General features: G+C 42.6%; 1 protein-coding gene across 5 annotated transcripts in view; it reads left to right on the top strand.

The window, feature by feature from the left end:
- Window positions 1–13,061, top strand: part of PAPSS2 (3'-phosphoadenosine 5'-phosphosulfate synthase 2) — a 57,187-nt gene extending 44,126 nt beyond the window's left edge. For all 5 annotated transcript variants that reach the window (XM_030568292.1, XM_030568293.1, XM_030568294.1 and 2 more), the window contains 5 exons: window positions 516–721; window positions 4,889–5,024; window positions 9,128–9,396; window positions 12,003–12,232; window positions 12,820–13,061. In XM_030568292.1, the coding sequence (XP_030424152.1) occupies window positions 516–721; window positions 4,889–5,024; window positions 9,128–9,396; window positions 12,003–12,232; window positions 12,820–12,991 (1,013 nt within the window). In that variant the 3' untranslated portion in view covers window positions 12,992–13,061. The remainder of the gene's footprint in view (window positions 1–515; window positions 722–4,888; window positions 5,025–9,127; window positions 9,397–12,002; window positions 12,233–12,819) is intronic.
- The last annotated feature ends 4,107 nt before the right edge of the window (window positions 13,062–17,168 follow it).

Here is a 17,168-nt window from a genome sequence, read left to right as displayed (position 1 = left end):
TACACATAGATGAATGATAAACATTTTATAAAAAATGAAATAAAGAATGACAAAATCTACATAGTATTAAAAATCATAGCATGGAAGATCTCCAGGATGCTAAATTGGCAGAATCTCTGAGATCTTTTCAATATTCTATGTGGCACGAATATTACCTACATGTCAAACCAGAACAAAATAATTTGTCTTAGATGGCCAAGTAATCACTGTCACAGTTACAATTGCTAAATTGTTTAATGATTCTTTCTTATGAATTTTAATTCTTATAAGGAAACAATATGTATATTTCCAAGCAAAAACATGGAGAAAAACCTAACCCCAGAGTAAAATCAGTATGGTCATGTGATTAATTGAATGAGGTCATTAGACCAATTGATCCAGCATCTATGATCATTCAGTCAGTCCTGGTTAGGACTTCCTCTTTTGAAACATTTTCGTCAGAGCCATTTGTGTGTGGGAGAGAGATGCTCTAGCCTTTTAAAGTATATTAAAATATGGTGGTGTTCTCATCACAGATGGCGTTATTAACCTGAGCATTCCCATTGTGCTCCCTGTTGCTACGGAAGATAAGAAACGTCTGGACGACTGCACTGCATTTGCACTTGAGTATAATGGCCAAAGGGTAGCAATCCTCAGAAACCCAGAGTTCTATGAACATAGGAAGGAGGAGCGTTGTGCCCGTGTGTGGGGGACAACCTGTGTGAAGCACCCATATGTCAAAGTAAGTGTGTTAGTAATTTCCCTGTTTGCAATAATAAGTCTTTAGGAATTAAAAACTAAGGCAACCTGTAAAGTAGAGAGCATGCAATAGTAAATTTCCTATTGGGAATATACATGGTGATTTCTGTACTCTCTCAAAGTAAAACACAAGGAACCATTCACTGGAAAAAATCGCATTAGGATTCCAAAGAAGAATTGATTTTTTGACATGTAAACAGTCCGTGAACATCATGTTTATTGGTTAACGAGAGAGCAATTTATTACATCAAGCTCATGAAACTCAAAATCAAATGCGTGGGGTGGGAGTGGGTATAGAACACCACAAAAGAGCTGCAGAGTTTTATACAAAAGCTCATTACATACATAAACATGTTCACATTTATTTAATATTTACTCCTTAAATTTCCATGAATCAGTGGTTTGGTGGTGATGCTATTCAACATTCTAACACTGCAAATCATTGGCTGAGAGCTGGAATTGAGGCATGAAACAACACATAATTAAAATGAATTTTGAATGGTGCTTTTTACTTCTTTCTATTAATCATAGAATAATATTTGGATTGTTTTAATTTTCTGCATCTTATCTTTACCCACTTACTCTAAACAAAAGTACAAATAATAATTTTCATTAGTATGTGGTACCATATTAGTTTTCAGTTTGTCTTTGCTTAAAATGAGTAGTCAACTTTGTCTACTTTCAAAAACAGCAGCCATGTTAATTCTGCTTATGCATAATGAAAACAATAAGGTGTTTGCTGATCTGCAACTGCTATGTTTTATATTTGTGGGAATTTGTGTAATAATGCCAGTGACTGTGGGGACCGCTGTGAAATCGCCGAGAAGAAAAGAACCCCTGGAATACTGGACATTTAATGCAGAAAAGAGAAACAAAACATGCAGTGTGAAGGCCAACATCCAGAACCTCAGCTGATGCTCCAATTCACCCACGGAAAGCTCATGCTCCAATTCGGGGGGGGAGCAATGGAGCCCCAAGAGTTGCCTCCAAATCCAGAGAACAGAGCAGACAGCAAACTCTCTGCCACCTGCCATGACATCTCTCCAAGAACTGTGGCATCACAACACTAGTATCACAACATTTCTTCAAATACTAAGGTGTTTGGGGTGTCCCCACTCCAGGATGCTCTCTCCGCACTGGACACTTCCCTGACCCACTAATCATTTCATACAATTTAAAGCAAATACAAGTTGTTTAATTAACAATTAATTTAAAAGAAGAATAAGGAAAAATGGGAAAGGTTAAAAGAAAACACATCACCCTGCTCTGTGGCAGGGAACATTACAAACAGTGTCTCTGGACATCAGGGCACTTCAAAGTCTGTTTCTTGTAGGTCCCAGGTCTCCTTCTCAGGCCCTGGCTGTGCTGCACGGGTGCTGGGGGTTGGACACTTGCAATGGTGGTGGCCACACACCTCTGGGTTTTGGGTGGTGGGACCCTTCTACCCAGCGTCAGCTCCCCGTCGGGTAAGATCCCCCTCCCAGTCCGGCCTTCAAGGACCCTTGGCTGGGGGTGTCTTTCTGCACTGGGCCCTTTGCCCAGGGTCCCCCCTTGGCTGGCCCCAGTTGCTCACCACACCTGGCTCTGTGGCTGCAGCTCTGCTCCCAGCACAGGATCTGCTCTCCCTGGGCTCTCTCTGGCTCTGTGGCTGCAGCTCTGCCCCCAGCATAGGATCTGCTCTCTCCCTGGGCTGTCTCTGGCTCTGCTCCCAACTCTGACCTGCTTCCGAGCTGCTTTTCTGGCCCTCTGGATCTGACATGGCTCTGTTCCCCAGCTCAGCTTGGGCCCCTGCTCTCTCCTTAGCTTGGCCCCACTCTGTCTGACTCAGGCAATTCCAGCTCACACGGAGGACAGGGCCTCCTGACTCCCTGATTAGCCTGCCTGCCTTGTCAATCAGCCTCAGAGGTTGACCTGGAGCATTGGCCTCTCCCCAATCTTTTAGTGCTGGGAGCTAGCCAACCAAAACACTCCCACTGAATGTTAGTAAGGGGGCAAGAGTCCCCTTACACAATATGAGCAAGAGAAAAATGAGGGGAAGTGTAGGTTCATTACTTAGCAGGGAAGGAGAGCTGATAACAAATGACATCAAGAAGGCTGAATTGTTTAATGCCTGTTTTGTCATTACAAAAATTAATTGTGACCAGATACTCAACACAGTTAATATTAACAAGGGGGGAAGAACATTATCCAGAATAAGGAAATAACGGTTCAAGGACATTTAGATAAGTTAGATGTATTCAAATCAGCAGGGCATGATGAAATTCTCCTAGGATACTTAAAGAACTAGCTGAATCAATACTGGAACTGTTAAATATTATCTTTGCACGCTCATGGAGGATGGTGTAGGACCCAGACAACTGGAGAAGAACAAACATTGTACCTATAGTTAAAAAGGGGAACAAAGAGATCCCCGAGAATTATAAACCAGGCAGCCTAACTTCAATATCCGGAAAGACACTGAAACAAATTATTAATCAATTTGTAAGCACCTGGAGGATAATAACGGTTGTAAGGAAGAGCCAGCATGGATTTGTCAGGAACAAATCATGCCAAACCAACCTAATTTCCATCTTTGACAAGGGTTACTTGGATGGGGGAAGCTGTAGACATGATATATTTTGATTTTAGTAAGGCTTTTGACACAGTCCCAAATAACATTTTCATAAGCAAACTAGGGAAATGTGGTCTAGTTGAAATTATTATAAGGTGAGCACATAACTGGTTGAAAGACCATAAGTAAAAAGTAGTTATCAATGATTTGCTGTAAACTGGGGGGACCTATCCAGTGGGGTTCCTAAGGGGCTATCTTGGGTCTGGTACTATTCTATATTTTCATTAATGGCTTAGATAATGAAGTGAAGAGTATGTTATGAAATCCACAGATTACGGCAAACTGGGAGGGGTTGCAAGCACTTTGGAGGACAGGATTAGAATTCAAAACAACTTTGACAAATTGGAAAATTGTTCTAAATCAACAAGGAAATTTAGTGCTTGTCTATACTTAAAACACTGCAGCAACACACCTGTACCACTGCACCTGCACCACTGTAGAGCTTCCGTGAAGCTGCTGCCTACTCTGACAGGAGGGGTTCTCCCATCGGTATAGGTAATCTACTTCCCCAAGAGGTAGTAGCTAGTATGATGGGAGAATTCTCCCATCAACATAGCACTGTCTAAACTGGGGGTTAGGCTGGTTTAACTGGATTTTTCACACCCCTGAGCAACGTTGTTATACCAACCTAATTTCCTAGTGTAGACCGGGCCTTGGGAAAGCCAAGTGCAAAGTACTTCATTTAGGAAATTAAAATCAAATGCACAACTACAAAATAGTAAACCACAGCTGGGCAGTAGTACTGCTGAAAAGATCTGGGGTTGAATAGAATTACAAATTGAATATGAGCCAACAATGTGATGCAATTGTAAAAAAGACTAATATTCTGACATCTGTTAACAAGAGTGTTGTATGTAAGGCAAAGGAAGTAATTGTCCTGCTTTACTCAGCCCTAGTGAGGCCTCACCTGCATACTGTGTCCAGCCTGGGCACCACTCTTTAAGAAAGATGTGGACAAATTGGAGAGAGTCCAGAGGAGAGCAATAAAAATGATAAAAGGTTTAGAAAACCTGACCTCTGAGGAAAGGTTTAAAAAACTGGGCATGTTTAGTCTTGAGAAAAAGAATACTTGGTTTAGGGGCAGAGAAGAGGGGGGACCTGGTAACAACCTTTAAATATGTTTAGAGTTGTTATAAAGAGGACATAGTCAATTGTTTTCCATCTCCACTGAAGGTAGGACAAGATATAATGGACTAACTCTGCAGCAAGGAAGATTTAGGTTAGATATAAGGAAAAACTTTCTAACTATATGGATAGTTAAGCACTGAACTAAACTTCAGGGGAGGTGATGGAGGTTTTTAAGAACCGGATAGACAATCAATTGTCAGTATACTTACTCTTACCTCAGCCTAGATGACCTGGCAAAGTCCTCACTAGCCCTGCATTTCAAGGAGAGAAACGCTTAGGTGAGATGCAACCACTCAGTAAGTCACTGATAGTTGTACTGTGGAGGCATTTAATGAAAGATAAAATGAACACAAATGTTTTAGTATTTAGCAAATATTCCATGACTAATATGTGAATATGTATGATTTGTAGATGGTGATGGAAAGTGGGGATTGGTTGGCTGGTGGTGATCTTCTTGTGTTAGAGAAAATAAAATGGAACGATGGACTGGACCAATACCGCTTGACACCACTGGAGCTCAAACAGAAGTTTAAAGAAATGAATGCTGGTGAGCATATGACTTTGTGGTATTACATCCTCTTCACAATCTCAACTGGGCTAGTGCCTAATTATCCTTTGTCTCCCTACTAAAAGATCCTTACGTTGAGACAACTATCACAAGACTAATTACGATAAAGTGGAGCTGAAGCTAGATAATTGCATGCTGAAAATTACCTAGCTACTCTGAAACCTAGCAGGAAAACTACCTTAAAACATTCTAATAGATCTGTTCACATGTGTGATGTGAAAATTAGACATTTCACAGACTTCTTGCATTGAATTATTTTGCTGAGATGGATCAAAAAGTATGTGAATAGTTAACAGTTCTCTTTATTATCAGCCCAAAAATGAAATGATATGGTAGATCTAAATGTAAGGCTTGGTTTAGTCTTCTCTTCTACATTTCTGCGTCTCATAATAAACAACTTCAGGGGCTTTGCAATTGCATCATAGTGTTGATAGAAAATATTCCTATTAACACGAATAATAATTTGAGTAGATTAGTACTTATTGTTTGAGATTCACTAGAAATCACAGGCTTGTCATGTAGCGGCATGCTATTTGTGCCAAATTCAGTCTGATTTTCTTCTGCACATGCCCCCCTGGTTAAACAGGGAGCACCATAAGAGCAGACCCCACTTTCTTCCTGCCACTGGGATCTGTTATCACCCCAAATAGGAAGGGTGAGAGGATGGAACCAGTGGCACCCACAAGACAGAACTTTCTTGGCAGAGGAAGAGTGTTGCTATATTGAAACTCCATTGTGTTAGTGCCTGGAAAGCTTCACCAACATTAGAGAGACTAGATGGTGACTAGACTTCTGTGGGTGAAAGAGACAAGCTTTTGACCTGCACAGAGCTCTTCATCAGGTCTGGGAAAGGTACTCAGAGGGTATGTCTGCACTGCAGTTACACACCCGTGGCTGATCTGGGCCTGCTAAGTTGAGCTCAAAGGGCTGTTTAATTGCAGTGTAGACGTCCAGGCTCAGGCTGCAGCCTGAACTCTGGCACTCTCCCACCTCGCAGGGTCCTAGAATGCGAGCTGCAGCCCTAATCCAAATACCCACATCACAATTAAACAGCCCCTTTGTCCGGCAGGTTTGTAGAAATTTTGGTGGTGCTCAGAATCCACCCCTGCCCAAACTCCACCTCCTACCTCTGCCCCACCCCACCTGCTCAAGGCTCTGGGAGGGAGTTTGGGTGGGGGAGGAGGTCTGGAGTGCAGCCCCTAGGCTGGGGCAGGGCATTGGGGTGCAGGGTGCAGGCTCTGGGAGGGAGTTTGGTGATGGGAGGGGGTGTAGAGGGAGGGGGTGCAGGTTCTGGGAGGGGGTGTAGGGGTGTGGGGTGAGGGCTGTGGGGTGTGGCTGCAGATGAGTGGTTTGGGTGTGGGAGGGGCTCAGGGCAAGAGTAGGAGTGTAGGGGGTGAGGGCTCTGTCTGGGGCTGGGGAGGGTTTGGGGTGTTAGAGGCTCAGGGCTGGGGCAGAGTGTTGAAGTGCAGGGGGATGAGGGCTCTGGCTGGGACTGGGGATAAGGTGTTTGGGGTATTGGAGGGGCTCAGGGCTAGGGTAGAGCGTTGAGGGTGCGGTGGGGGGGTGAAAGCTCTGGCTGGGGGTGTGGGCTCTAGGGTGAGGCAGGGCTGGGAATGAGTTTGGGGTGCAGGCAGGCTGCTCCGGGACAGGGGCCAGAGAGGAGGACTCCCCCTAGTCCTTTCCCTGCCAGCAGCAGTGAGCTCTGGGGGAGGATCCCCTCTTTCTTGCCCTTCCCAGCACTCACCCCCACCACTGTCACTGCTTGTGCTCCTAGGGCCCCTCTCAGGCCAGGAATCTCCCTCACCTCCCCCATGGTGGGTGCTGTGGGGTGCTGCATGTGCCTCCTCCCCTGCTATTCCCCCTGACTGTAGCCTCCCTGGGGGTGAGGGATGGGGCTGCCTCCTTGCCCAGCATGGGGCAGGAGCGGTGACTGTGGGCGGGGGGCCCCCTGTGCTGCTGGAGAGTCCCACCGGAAAAGGAAAGGGTCTGAGGTGGAAGGGCAGGCTGAGTCAGTCTGCCCTGGCAGTCGAGATGGGAGGCACTAGCACCCTGCGGCAGCAGTTGCTGCAGGGAGGCAGCATGGAGCTGCATGGAAGAGACAGGACCCTCTGTTCCAGGGCCCTGGGAAGACAAGAGGAGCAGGGGGACACTCAGGGAGAGGGGCGGCAATTGGGCTAGGGAGGCACTCGGCCCCAAATATTGGTGGAGCTGGGCTCCGAATATTGCTGGTGCCCGGGCACCACATGGGAATATAACTCACCACCTATGCCTGCAAGCTGGAGTTAACTGGCATGGGCTATCTGCAGGTTTTTAATTGCCGTGTAGACATACCCAGAGTATCACAGCTAAATACAAGGTGGAAGAGATTGTTTAGCCTAAGTAGTTTACACATATTCTAAGGGACCATTCAAGATGAAGTGGTCCATTAACACCTCTGCAATCATAGGACAAAAAACAGGGATTAGCAGGTTACAGGTGGTTGTAATCAACCATAAATCTGCAATCCCTCTTCAGTCTGCGATTTTTTGTGTTTACCAAAGTTATTTAGGTTCCCAGGCTCATCTTTTGAAAGTGTTGGGCAGATTTCCTTTGAGAACGAGGACTGAGAGGGCAGATATGAAGTGATCATTTTAGGAAATGTTTTTCTTTTAACTTTCTTCTGTGTGAGTTCATTCGAGAGCATAGTGTTTGTCTCATTTCACCCACATAGTTGTTATTGGGGCATTTAATGCAATGGATGAGGCACATCACATGTTGTGATAGGCATCTGTAGGACCCCCAGAACTTGAAAGGTGTGGGGGGTTTTTTTAGGCGGGGGGTTGATCATCATAGCAGTGAAGATACCTCTGCAGGTTTTGCATCTGTTGTTTTGGCAGGGTGTGGTGCTGCTTTGGGTTGTCCCCTGGTTGGTGGGGAACTTGCATCTTATGAAATGCTTGATCAGGTTGGGGAGTTGTTTGAAGGCCAAAAGAGGAGGTTCAGGAAACATTTCTTTCAGGATGTAGTCTCCATCAAGTGTGAGTTGTAATTGTTTCATAATACCTGATGGGTTCCAGTGTTCCAGGACACCAAGTGACAAGTCGGGATGTGTGGTTGGAGGAACGTTTTTTTCCCCCCTCTTTATTGAAGCAGGTTCTCTTGGGGTATTTGGGTGGCCTGTTTCATGATGCAATCTACTTCTCTGGTGTGTATTTGGTGAAGGCAGGTTTAAGTTTCTTAAGGTGCTTATCCTGGGCTTTTATCCTGAGCAGGGCTTCCCAGAGGATTCAGAGGGCCTGTGGCAAAGCAATTTCAGGGGCCCATTCCATTAAAAAAAAGCTGCAGTACTATAGAATACTATATTCTTGTGGGGGCCCCTGAAGGACCCGGGGCCTTGGGCAAATTGCCCCACTTGCCCCCCCAGGCGGCCCTGATCCTGGAACCAGCACAGCTACAACACTGCAATCACCAAAACATGTCATACTGGGGAAAGAAGTTCCACAAGTCACCTACAACTCTGCATAACAAGTTTGGCCTTATTTTAGAAGGCAGAGGGTGCTTTTATTGTAGATTTTCCAAACTCCCTAAGCATTTCATTGAACTTTGAAAACAAATAAATACATATTTTCAGAAGTGAAATTTAGAGGATGTGATGATTTAGATTAGAAATACACTTTTTAATGAGAAGTGAAAAATACATTGGCCACAGGGGGATGATATAACCAAGATCAACCTCAGGGAAAATGTGCACAATGAAAAAATTTCAAAGAGTACTTAAGAGGAATAATACATATGTAATTTAAATATTGTAGGAACCATTCCATGGGAAGATAAGGTTGCTTATTTTGTTTTCTTGTTCAGTGTTTGTGCAGCACCTAGCACAATGGGATCCTGGTCCATAACTAGGGCTCCCAGGCACTATGGTAATACAGATCATTCATACAAATAATAATATCAGGGAACATAAACAGTAGAGGTTGTCATAATTTGATGCTCATGACTTACATAGTCTGTAAATGTACTTCCTGTTAGGTGTTTGGGTTAGTGCAGTTGTTAATCATCTTATCGGGCTTATGACACTGTTCTGAATCTTTCTTTCTTAGATGCTGTATTTGCATTTCAACTGCGCAACCCTGTCCACAATGGTCATGCTCTGCTCATGCAGGACACCAAAAGCCATCTGCTGGAAAGAGGTTACAAACATCCAGTGCTTCTGCTGCACCCTCTAGGAGGCTGGACCAAAGAGGATGATGTGCCACTAGAGTGGCGAATGAAGCAGCATGCAGCCGTGCTTGAGGAACATGTCCTAGACCCAAAGTCAACTATTGTTGCAATCTTCCCTTCTCCCATGTTGTATGCTGGTCCAACAGAGGTAATGTATTTCTTAAATGACAACCAACACCTTGAAGTATTCACAGAATTTTAAATCCATAAATATGGCTTTATTCATAGAAGTGACATAGTAAGTGACATCTGAGGTTCCCTATTCATTCTTCATCGGAAGCTTCCATATCAACTCTGCTAACAGTACAAGTTCGATAAGATTTGCTAACTGACAGAATTAAAAGATCAGACCAATATCTGAAGAAGTCCAGCTGTAAATTTTGCTTCATAAATCATCAGATTAGATTTTGCCATATTGGGTATGCAACCTGGTAATCCTGGTTCTGGACATAACCTACACACACATGACTGAAAAACAGGGAGTACATAAGAGCCACTTTTATTGAGCTACGATTGAGGCAATCATTTTTATTTAGTTACTTACACTTTTCACTGCTTGTGCTGCATTTGATATAAATATAAATACTTTTTACCAACATAATCTAAAAGCAGACTTCCTGAATGATAAACCTGTCCCACTCCTCTTTGAGAACCTGTGCTATACCTCAAAGCATCAGTGAATGAGTGACTTTTTAATAGTCATATAATATGTTTACATATTTCCTTCAGTATTCACCACATGAATGCACCTTTGTTGTATCATCACATTAGCCAGGGGTTCAAATTTTAAAAAGGCTAGACCTCACAGAAATGCCAAAGTCTGCCATCTAGGCCTCCATGAGTACTGGCAACTTGTTAAGTCTCCCATGAGTTTTCTCTTCTTCTACCCTGAGCCATCTGAATTTCCCTGGTAGGTCTCTTCTCATCCCTACCTAGAGTGACCAGACAGCAAATGTGAAAAATCAGGACAGGGGGTTGGGGTAATAGGAGCCTATATACGAAAAATACCCCAAAATCGGGACTGTCCCTGTAAAATTGGGACATCTGGTCACCCTATCCCTACCTGCTTGCAGGGTACTTTGTACTGTCCACCACTCAGTCTATCTGCCTTCCCTTACTGCTTCTCCATCTTCTCATTTTGTGCCGGACACTTTATTTGGAGGCAGTGGAGCTGCTATAGTTAAACCTGTGGCATTATCTCCTGAGAGGTCCGTGTTGGCAGTGGCTGCTTGGAGAACTGGCCTGTGCTGAAGGTGAAGGCTACACAGGACAGTGGAGATGTGATGGGTATCTGGGCTTTTGACTCCTATTAATTTCCTCTCCTTTGGGTCATGGACACTCATTGCTTCAATTTCCCCCAATAATTCTTTCCCTAAAGCTAGCGTGATCAGATGGCCTGATTTTATAGAGACAATCCTGATTTTGGGATCTTTTTCTTATATAGGCTCCTATTACCCCCCATTTCCTGTCCCAATTTTTCACTCTTACTATCTGGTCACCCTACCTAAAGCTAAGGAATAAATATCCCGAGATAGGCAAGTGTTAGGATAAAAGCATTAAAGAATCAGAATTTTCCTCACAATGTCATCTGCTTATGCAGCATATACGTGTCTCAGCTGGGCAGTCACTTGGCTACAGTGTAGGAACCTTCAGCCTCTGCCCTTCACAAGAGCTTTTACAAAAGTTTGTGCCTCATGGCTATTAAATAACTAGTAAATAGAACTACAGTATTATATAAGTCCTGAGAGAAAGGAACAGTAATTTATTCCTGGGGGAATTACTTAGCCTACTAGTAATTTCAGTGACACTAGCATTATTGACACAGCCCCCCAGGGGTGCAGGACATTTGGTGGTTATAAATTTTTTACTGGAGATGGACTGTCTCAATTTCTATTTAAATATTGAGAGAGTGACAAAGGGGAACGGAATACAGTTGATCAGAGACATTGTACAGGTTGTGAGGCACAGAGAGTACATATATCCAGCCACATTCTGTGCTGCCCGTTGCAGGAGAGACAAACCAAGAGAGGGCTGAGGTGTGAAAGTGGCTTTACCCTATCTTTGCACCTCTGGGATTCTTTCTAGGTCTGGCTGGGGTGGTCTGTCTGGCCTCCTGGAGAGACTAAGGCAACTCTCACATGTAATCAAGATTATGGCAGTCAGTTCTTGGTGGCCCCAATAGAGAGAGGAATTAATATTAAAGTAATTAAGGATGCCCTATTCTTCCCCATTTCACAAGAGGCCCCGATTATCCTGCCAGCCACACATAAATTATGGCATATATTCAACTATTAATAAATAAAGAGACTTGTAAAGTGTTCACTCTTCAGCCTTCTTCAGTTATGGCCTCTCAGTTTTCAGGCATCATTTCACTTAAGCAGTTCTGTGATCAGACAGAGAGAAAGCAAATGATCTCATGTACTCTTACAGCGGTAAAAAACAGAACAAAAATCAGTTTCTCTCTGTCTTCAACTTTCACTAGATGCATCCTTTGCAGAAATCTAATTTTGGACCAGTTTCATTTTATTTAAGTAGAGGAAGTGAAAGCAGCGGTAAATGAAAGTGAAATGGGTAACTCTATAATCAGAAACAACAAATAGCTTGCTGAAGAGTGTCATTCTTTTCATTCGTGTCCAAATAAAGACATTGCCTAGCTTCTAAACATTTTTTATTAAAGCAAGACAAAAATATTGACATGCTATGTCAAGTGTCGGCCTGCATTTAAATAATGGTATTTGTGTTGCACCTTCACAGGTTCAGTGGCACTGCAGGGCTCGAATGATTGCTGGAGCCAATTTCTACATTGTGGGCCGAGACCCTGCAGGCATGCCCCATCCAGAGACCAAGAAGGATTTGTATGAGCCGACACAAGGAGGGAAGGTCTTGAGCATGGCACCAGGCCTGGCCTCTGTGGAAATCATTCCCTTCAGAGTTGCAGCATACAATAAAGTAAAAAAGGCCATGATTTTCTATGATCCAGAAAGGTAACACAGTGAATGACAACCTGCTTTAAAGTAGCCCATATTATACTTAAATATTATTTAATATTTTAAAGGATTTCTTAAGGGTCACAGTTTAGCAGAAGAAAGGAAAAGTTTTGTAGTATTTTAGATAACTTTGTTGTAAATGAAATAAAAGAACTAAGGCATGAAAAGATCTATGTGAGGAGCCTGCCAGCACAGGACACAACACCCAGACAAAGGAGTTAGCGCATATGAAACTAACTCTATGCTTGATCTTTACCAAAAAGGTTAAGAAACAACAACATTTAGGAAATAACAGTAGAAATACTTCTCCTTATTTATAGAAAAGTATTTTATATTTAATAATATAATGTAATAGTGAAAATAGAGGTCCCTTTTATAGAGGCCCTGTTGCTTCTTATTGCTGCTGGTAAATTTGCACATGAAGATAAAGATTTGTGCCATTAGTGCTTACAGAGTTAGTGAAGACATCGTACCAGCAATTTTCAGATTAAATTCTGAGGACAGCAAAAAAAATACATTTGAAAAGATTTGGCTTTGATGCACTTAAATTTACTGATTTCACCCATATGTCTGTTCTGTGGTAGGCATGATGAATTTGACTTCATCTCTGGAACACGCATGAGAAAGCTTGCTCAGGAAGGCGAAAATCCACCTGATGGGTTCATGGCCCCAAAAGCTTGGAAAGTCTTAACTGAATACTACAAATCACTGGAAAAAAATATTCATTCTATTTTTCCTCAAAAATATGTGTATTAAGAATGAGCTCTGATTGATTGACTGTATTACAGATCACTTAGTTTGCATTTTCAATACCCTAATGCTAGGATAGAACATTTTCTAATATGGTCAAACTGTTTTTGAATGTATGTATTTTGGGCCTGGCCCTTCTCCCACTAAATTATTGGGAATTTTCCTTTCAACGTCAAAGGGAGCAGCAGCAGGTCTGTTATTTATAGTAGAATATGGCTCTATATGATGATTGTCCAAAGCCATATTAGGACTGGCCAGTTGGACATCTTTAGTGATGTCATAGTGGTACACCAACCCCCAAAGGTGCACAGTTTGACCTTATAGCCATGATGTAGTTACATATCCCTTATGCTCTTTAAATCAGTTACAAACTGGAAATAGGAAATAAATGATTTACTGTATTCCCCTTATTCCTTAAGAAGCCCATCTTCTGCAATGGGCAGAAGGATTTTCTTTAGCACATACATGGGTTTCTGTTGTCCACCAGAGACCCCTTTCTTTCTAATGCCTCCTACTGAAACTTGGACTTTTCAGTCAAGAAACTGAACTAAGCTTTATTGCAGCTCCAAGTTTAGTTTTCTACGTAAGAGATAATTTAAAGCAGCCCAGCTTGAGTGCCAAGGTGAGGCTGGGAAAAGTGGTGCTTTAACTTTCGAGTCCTGCACTGAGGGCTCCCAGTGGCACTTTCCCTCCCCAGCCAGAACTGAAGGGGAGCTGGCCTGCTTTGACTGCAGGAAGCTGTACTAGGAGATGCAGGAGGCCCTTAGGCCACGTCCAGACTAGGGTATTAAAATCGATTTTAGATACGCAACTTCAGCTACAGGAATAACGTAGCTGAAGTCGAATTTCTAAAATCGAGGTACTCACCCGTCTGGACGGCGCGGCATCGATGTCCGTGGCTCTCCGTGTCGATTCCGGAACTCCGTTCGGGTTGATGGAGTTCCAGAATCGATGTAAGCGCGCTCGGGGATCGATACATCGTGTCCACACTAGACGCGATATATCGATCCCCGAGCAATCGATTTTAACCCGCCGATGCCGCGGGTTAATCTGGACGTGGGCTTAGACTGCTCTCACTTCATCTGTTTTATACCAGTGTAATTCCACTGACCAGAGTGGAGTTATTTCTGATTTACACTAGTGTATGTGATTTGAGAATCAGGATCCCAGTTCAACTTATTGAATAAAGAGGCCAACTTTAGGTCGGGACAGTTTAAAATAGTGTGTTCACACTCTAGACTGTCAAGCTAGCCCCTCTTTCTGGCCACTTTCTATCACAAAAGCTAATTTAGTCAAATATAACGCTTCCACTTTCCAATAGAAAAAGGAAACAAACTGGCCACAACCTGTTCCTGAAAGGCCATTTTGGCTCCAGGAGGTTGGGAAGGGTGTTACTGAGAAAGCTAGAAAAATTACTTTGCTATGCAGTAAAAATTTTAGAGAGAGTGTTTAACACCCGTTCCCTTGCTTATACTTTCCATACAGGAAGGCTAGCCCCTGCTGCGCCTCCCCCCCATCCCCCACATCACCCTTCAGAAAGGTTAGCTTTAAACATGTTTTGTTTTTTTCTACAAATTAAGCATATTTACTGGAACTGCAGTAAGCCCCTCCAGCATGTGCATTAACCGAGTATGGAAGAAGACACTCTCCCATCAGTTTCATGCCCATAATGTACATGTCATAGACCAACAGCCTATAAATGCCCCTCCATGTTGCAGCTTACTGATATTCTAAAGAGGAAAAAAAATAAGGCACATTTGTTTTATCACCGTCTGCCAGAGACTGGGGCGAGGGTGAGGAACAGCTGGCTGCAACTCTGTCTAGAAAAAACAGTAATGAAAATGGCAGATGGGAAAATATGATTAATTGTACGTGCCTCTTTAATGGCAAGTGTGTGTGTTGCCTGTTGTTGCTTCATGTTGTAATCTGGGAGAGGGGCTAGGATCTCCAGGTGCTATTTGACTGGGGTGATGTTGGGTTTTTTTCCCATCCTGCCAGGAGATTGCAACAGTTTCTTTTGGACATGGGTCTGGCTACTGTGATCAATTCTTGTTTGCCACCTTGTGATTAGTAAAGTGAACTCTTCTGAGAGCTGTACCATAAATCCATCTGGAAACGTAAGCTGGTGCAGGATGTGGCTGATCACTGGGGAAGCAGGCTCACCGTGCACACACTATATTAGTCTTTCAATCTGCATTAGTGGCCATTGTGTTTCTGGGTGATGTTGAGGTTGTTCACTTCGATCTAGAAAGCCTTGATTGGCTTGGAATCTCCCTATTTGAGAAGTCACCTCTCTTCCCTGCACTGTATTGCCATATTTGTAGTCAGCAGAGGCATCGTGTACACTGGAGACTCCTCAGTCTAGAAGAGAAGGAAGGGTTAACAGGTTGTCCTTGTGGAGACCCAGGCCTAAACTTTGTAACTCACTACTTCCCTCAGATAAGCCCAAATCTTAGGCTTTGGAGCATGTTCTAAGTCAATCTACTTTCATGGGCTTCTGGGAAGAAGAAAACATATGAGAGTTGCTGAAGTAATGGTTGGTATTTACTGGAGACTTGTAGGAGCTTATTACTTCCATGAACATGATAGTGTTGTTCATTTTCTAGGGAAAATATGCACAGTTATTGTAGGAATTAATATAAGTGATTTCAGTCTCTGATCTTGCATATATATATATATATATATATATATATATCAGAATACTTTAATGGGTGTCCAAAAACTGGTTAAAAGGTGTTGAAAATGAAATTAATTCTTCTCATTTTGCAGTTTAATTATATAAAAAAAATCTATATAGTAAAACAATCATGCTTCTGCTTGTAATTTAGTTTAGTAAAATATATATTAAGTGAAATTGTTTTGCTGTGCCCATTGTGCAATGCACATAATTACAGAAGCAATTCAAAATGTTATTTTAAAGCATTTTACTTTTCAAATGTTTCCAGCTTCTTATTGCTTTTAAAAATCTAGAGTAAGGAACCAAAAGTTGTATTATACCTCAAAAAATTAAATACTACAAATGTAACACTAGAAGCTAAAAATATATTAAACAATAGTGCCTTTTATATTCAGGCCCTCTGGCAGGGACCTGAAAGACAAAAGTAATACTGTGACTTATAATTAATATTTGATATTTTAAATAGTGGTGTCACATTTTTTTAACCTTAAAACAAAGAAATGATCTGTGAAAAAGCAGTAAAATCAAATGGTTACAGCAAAACAAAAATTATTCCTTTAAAATAGTGGAGTACACTGAGTCCATTCGCTAGTATTTTTATAGTATATTTATTAAAGACTGGAATTTGTGCCTTGACTGATGCATCGTATATTCATAATATATTCTGAACTTAATACTCTGTTATTAAACATTTACTTTTAGTACAAATATATATTTCTCTGTCTAAATATTTGCTTGTTGTGTGAATTTTTTTTTAAACTAGTAAGCTCAGAGAGGTAAGGAGGCCCCAAAGGCTTTCAGAAATGTATTCACACCCAAACTTACCTGTAAAGGAATGCAGACTGTCAGCATTAAATTTACATGAATTCTCCCACTCATGCCTTGCTGTTCCTGGCCTTCTGATCTCCAGGGGTTTGGCAAACATGGGAGAGTAGCCACTGAAACAATGTTAAAAACTTATTGGATCAATATTAGCAGTACCTGTTACAGCCAGTTTCCTGAACTATCCTTTCCTTTTTATTACTGTCTTATAGCATGGTTCCGGCATGAGGATTAACATATCGTATATACTCATTCATAAGCTGGTTCATTTATAAACTGACTCCCTCCCACAATGGATAAGTAAAAATGGAAAATTTTTATGACCCATTCATCAGTCAACCCTATAATTCAGGGGTCAGCAAACTTTGGCTCCTGGGCTATCAGGATAAGCTGCTGGTGGGCCGAGATGGTATTTTACCTCGAGCATCCGCAGGCACAGAGATAAACCTAAGTAAACAATGTGTCCCGGTGCACCAGCTGCTTACCCTGATGGACCGGGACAGCAACTGGTGGGGAAATTTGCAGGGGAGAAGCTGGGGGTCAGGGGAGTAACCCTTGTGACCACCCCTCACATGACCCCACCCCTAGCTCGGGACCTGCACACTCTCCCCATCCCATCCCTTCTCACTTTAGCTGGGGCAGGCCAGGAGCGGATGTCATAGAATCATAGAATATCAGGTTTGG

Source organism: Gopherus evgoodei, chromosome 7 (genome assembly GCF_007399415.2).
Source record: "Gopherus evgoodei ecotype Sinaloan lineage chromosome 7, rGopEvg1_v1.p, whole genome shotgun sequence".
Classification (NCBI taxonomy): Eukaryota; Metazoa; Chordata; order Testudines; family Testudinidae; genus Gopherus; species Gopherus evgoodei.
The sequence above is the reverse complement of the archived record's forward strand: the minus strand, read 5'-3'. Positions and strand labels throughout refer to the sequence as shown.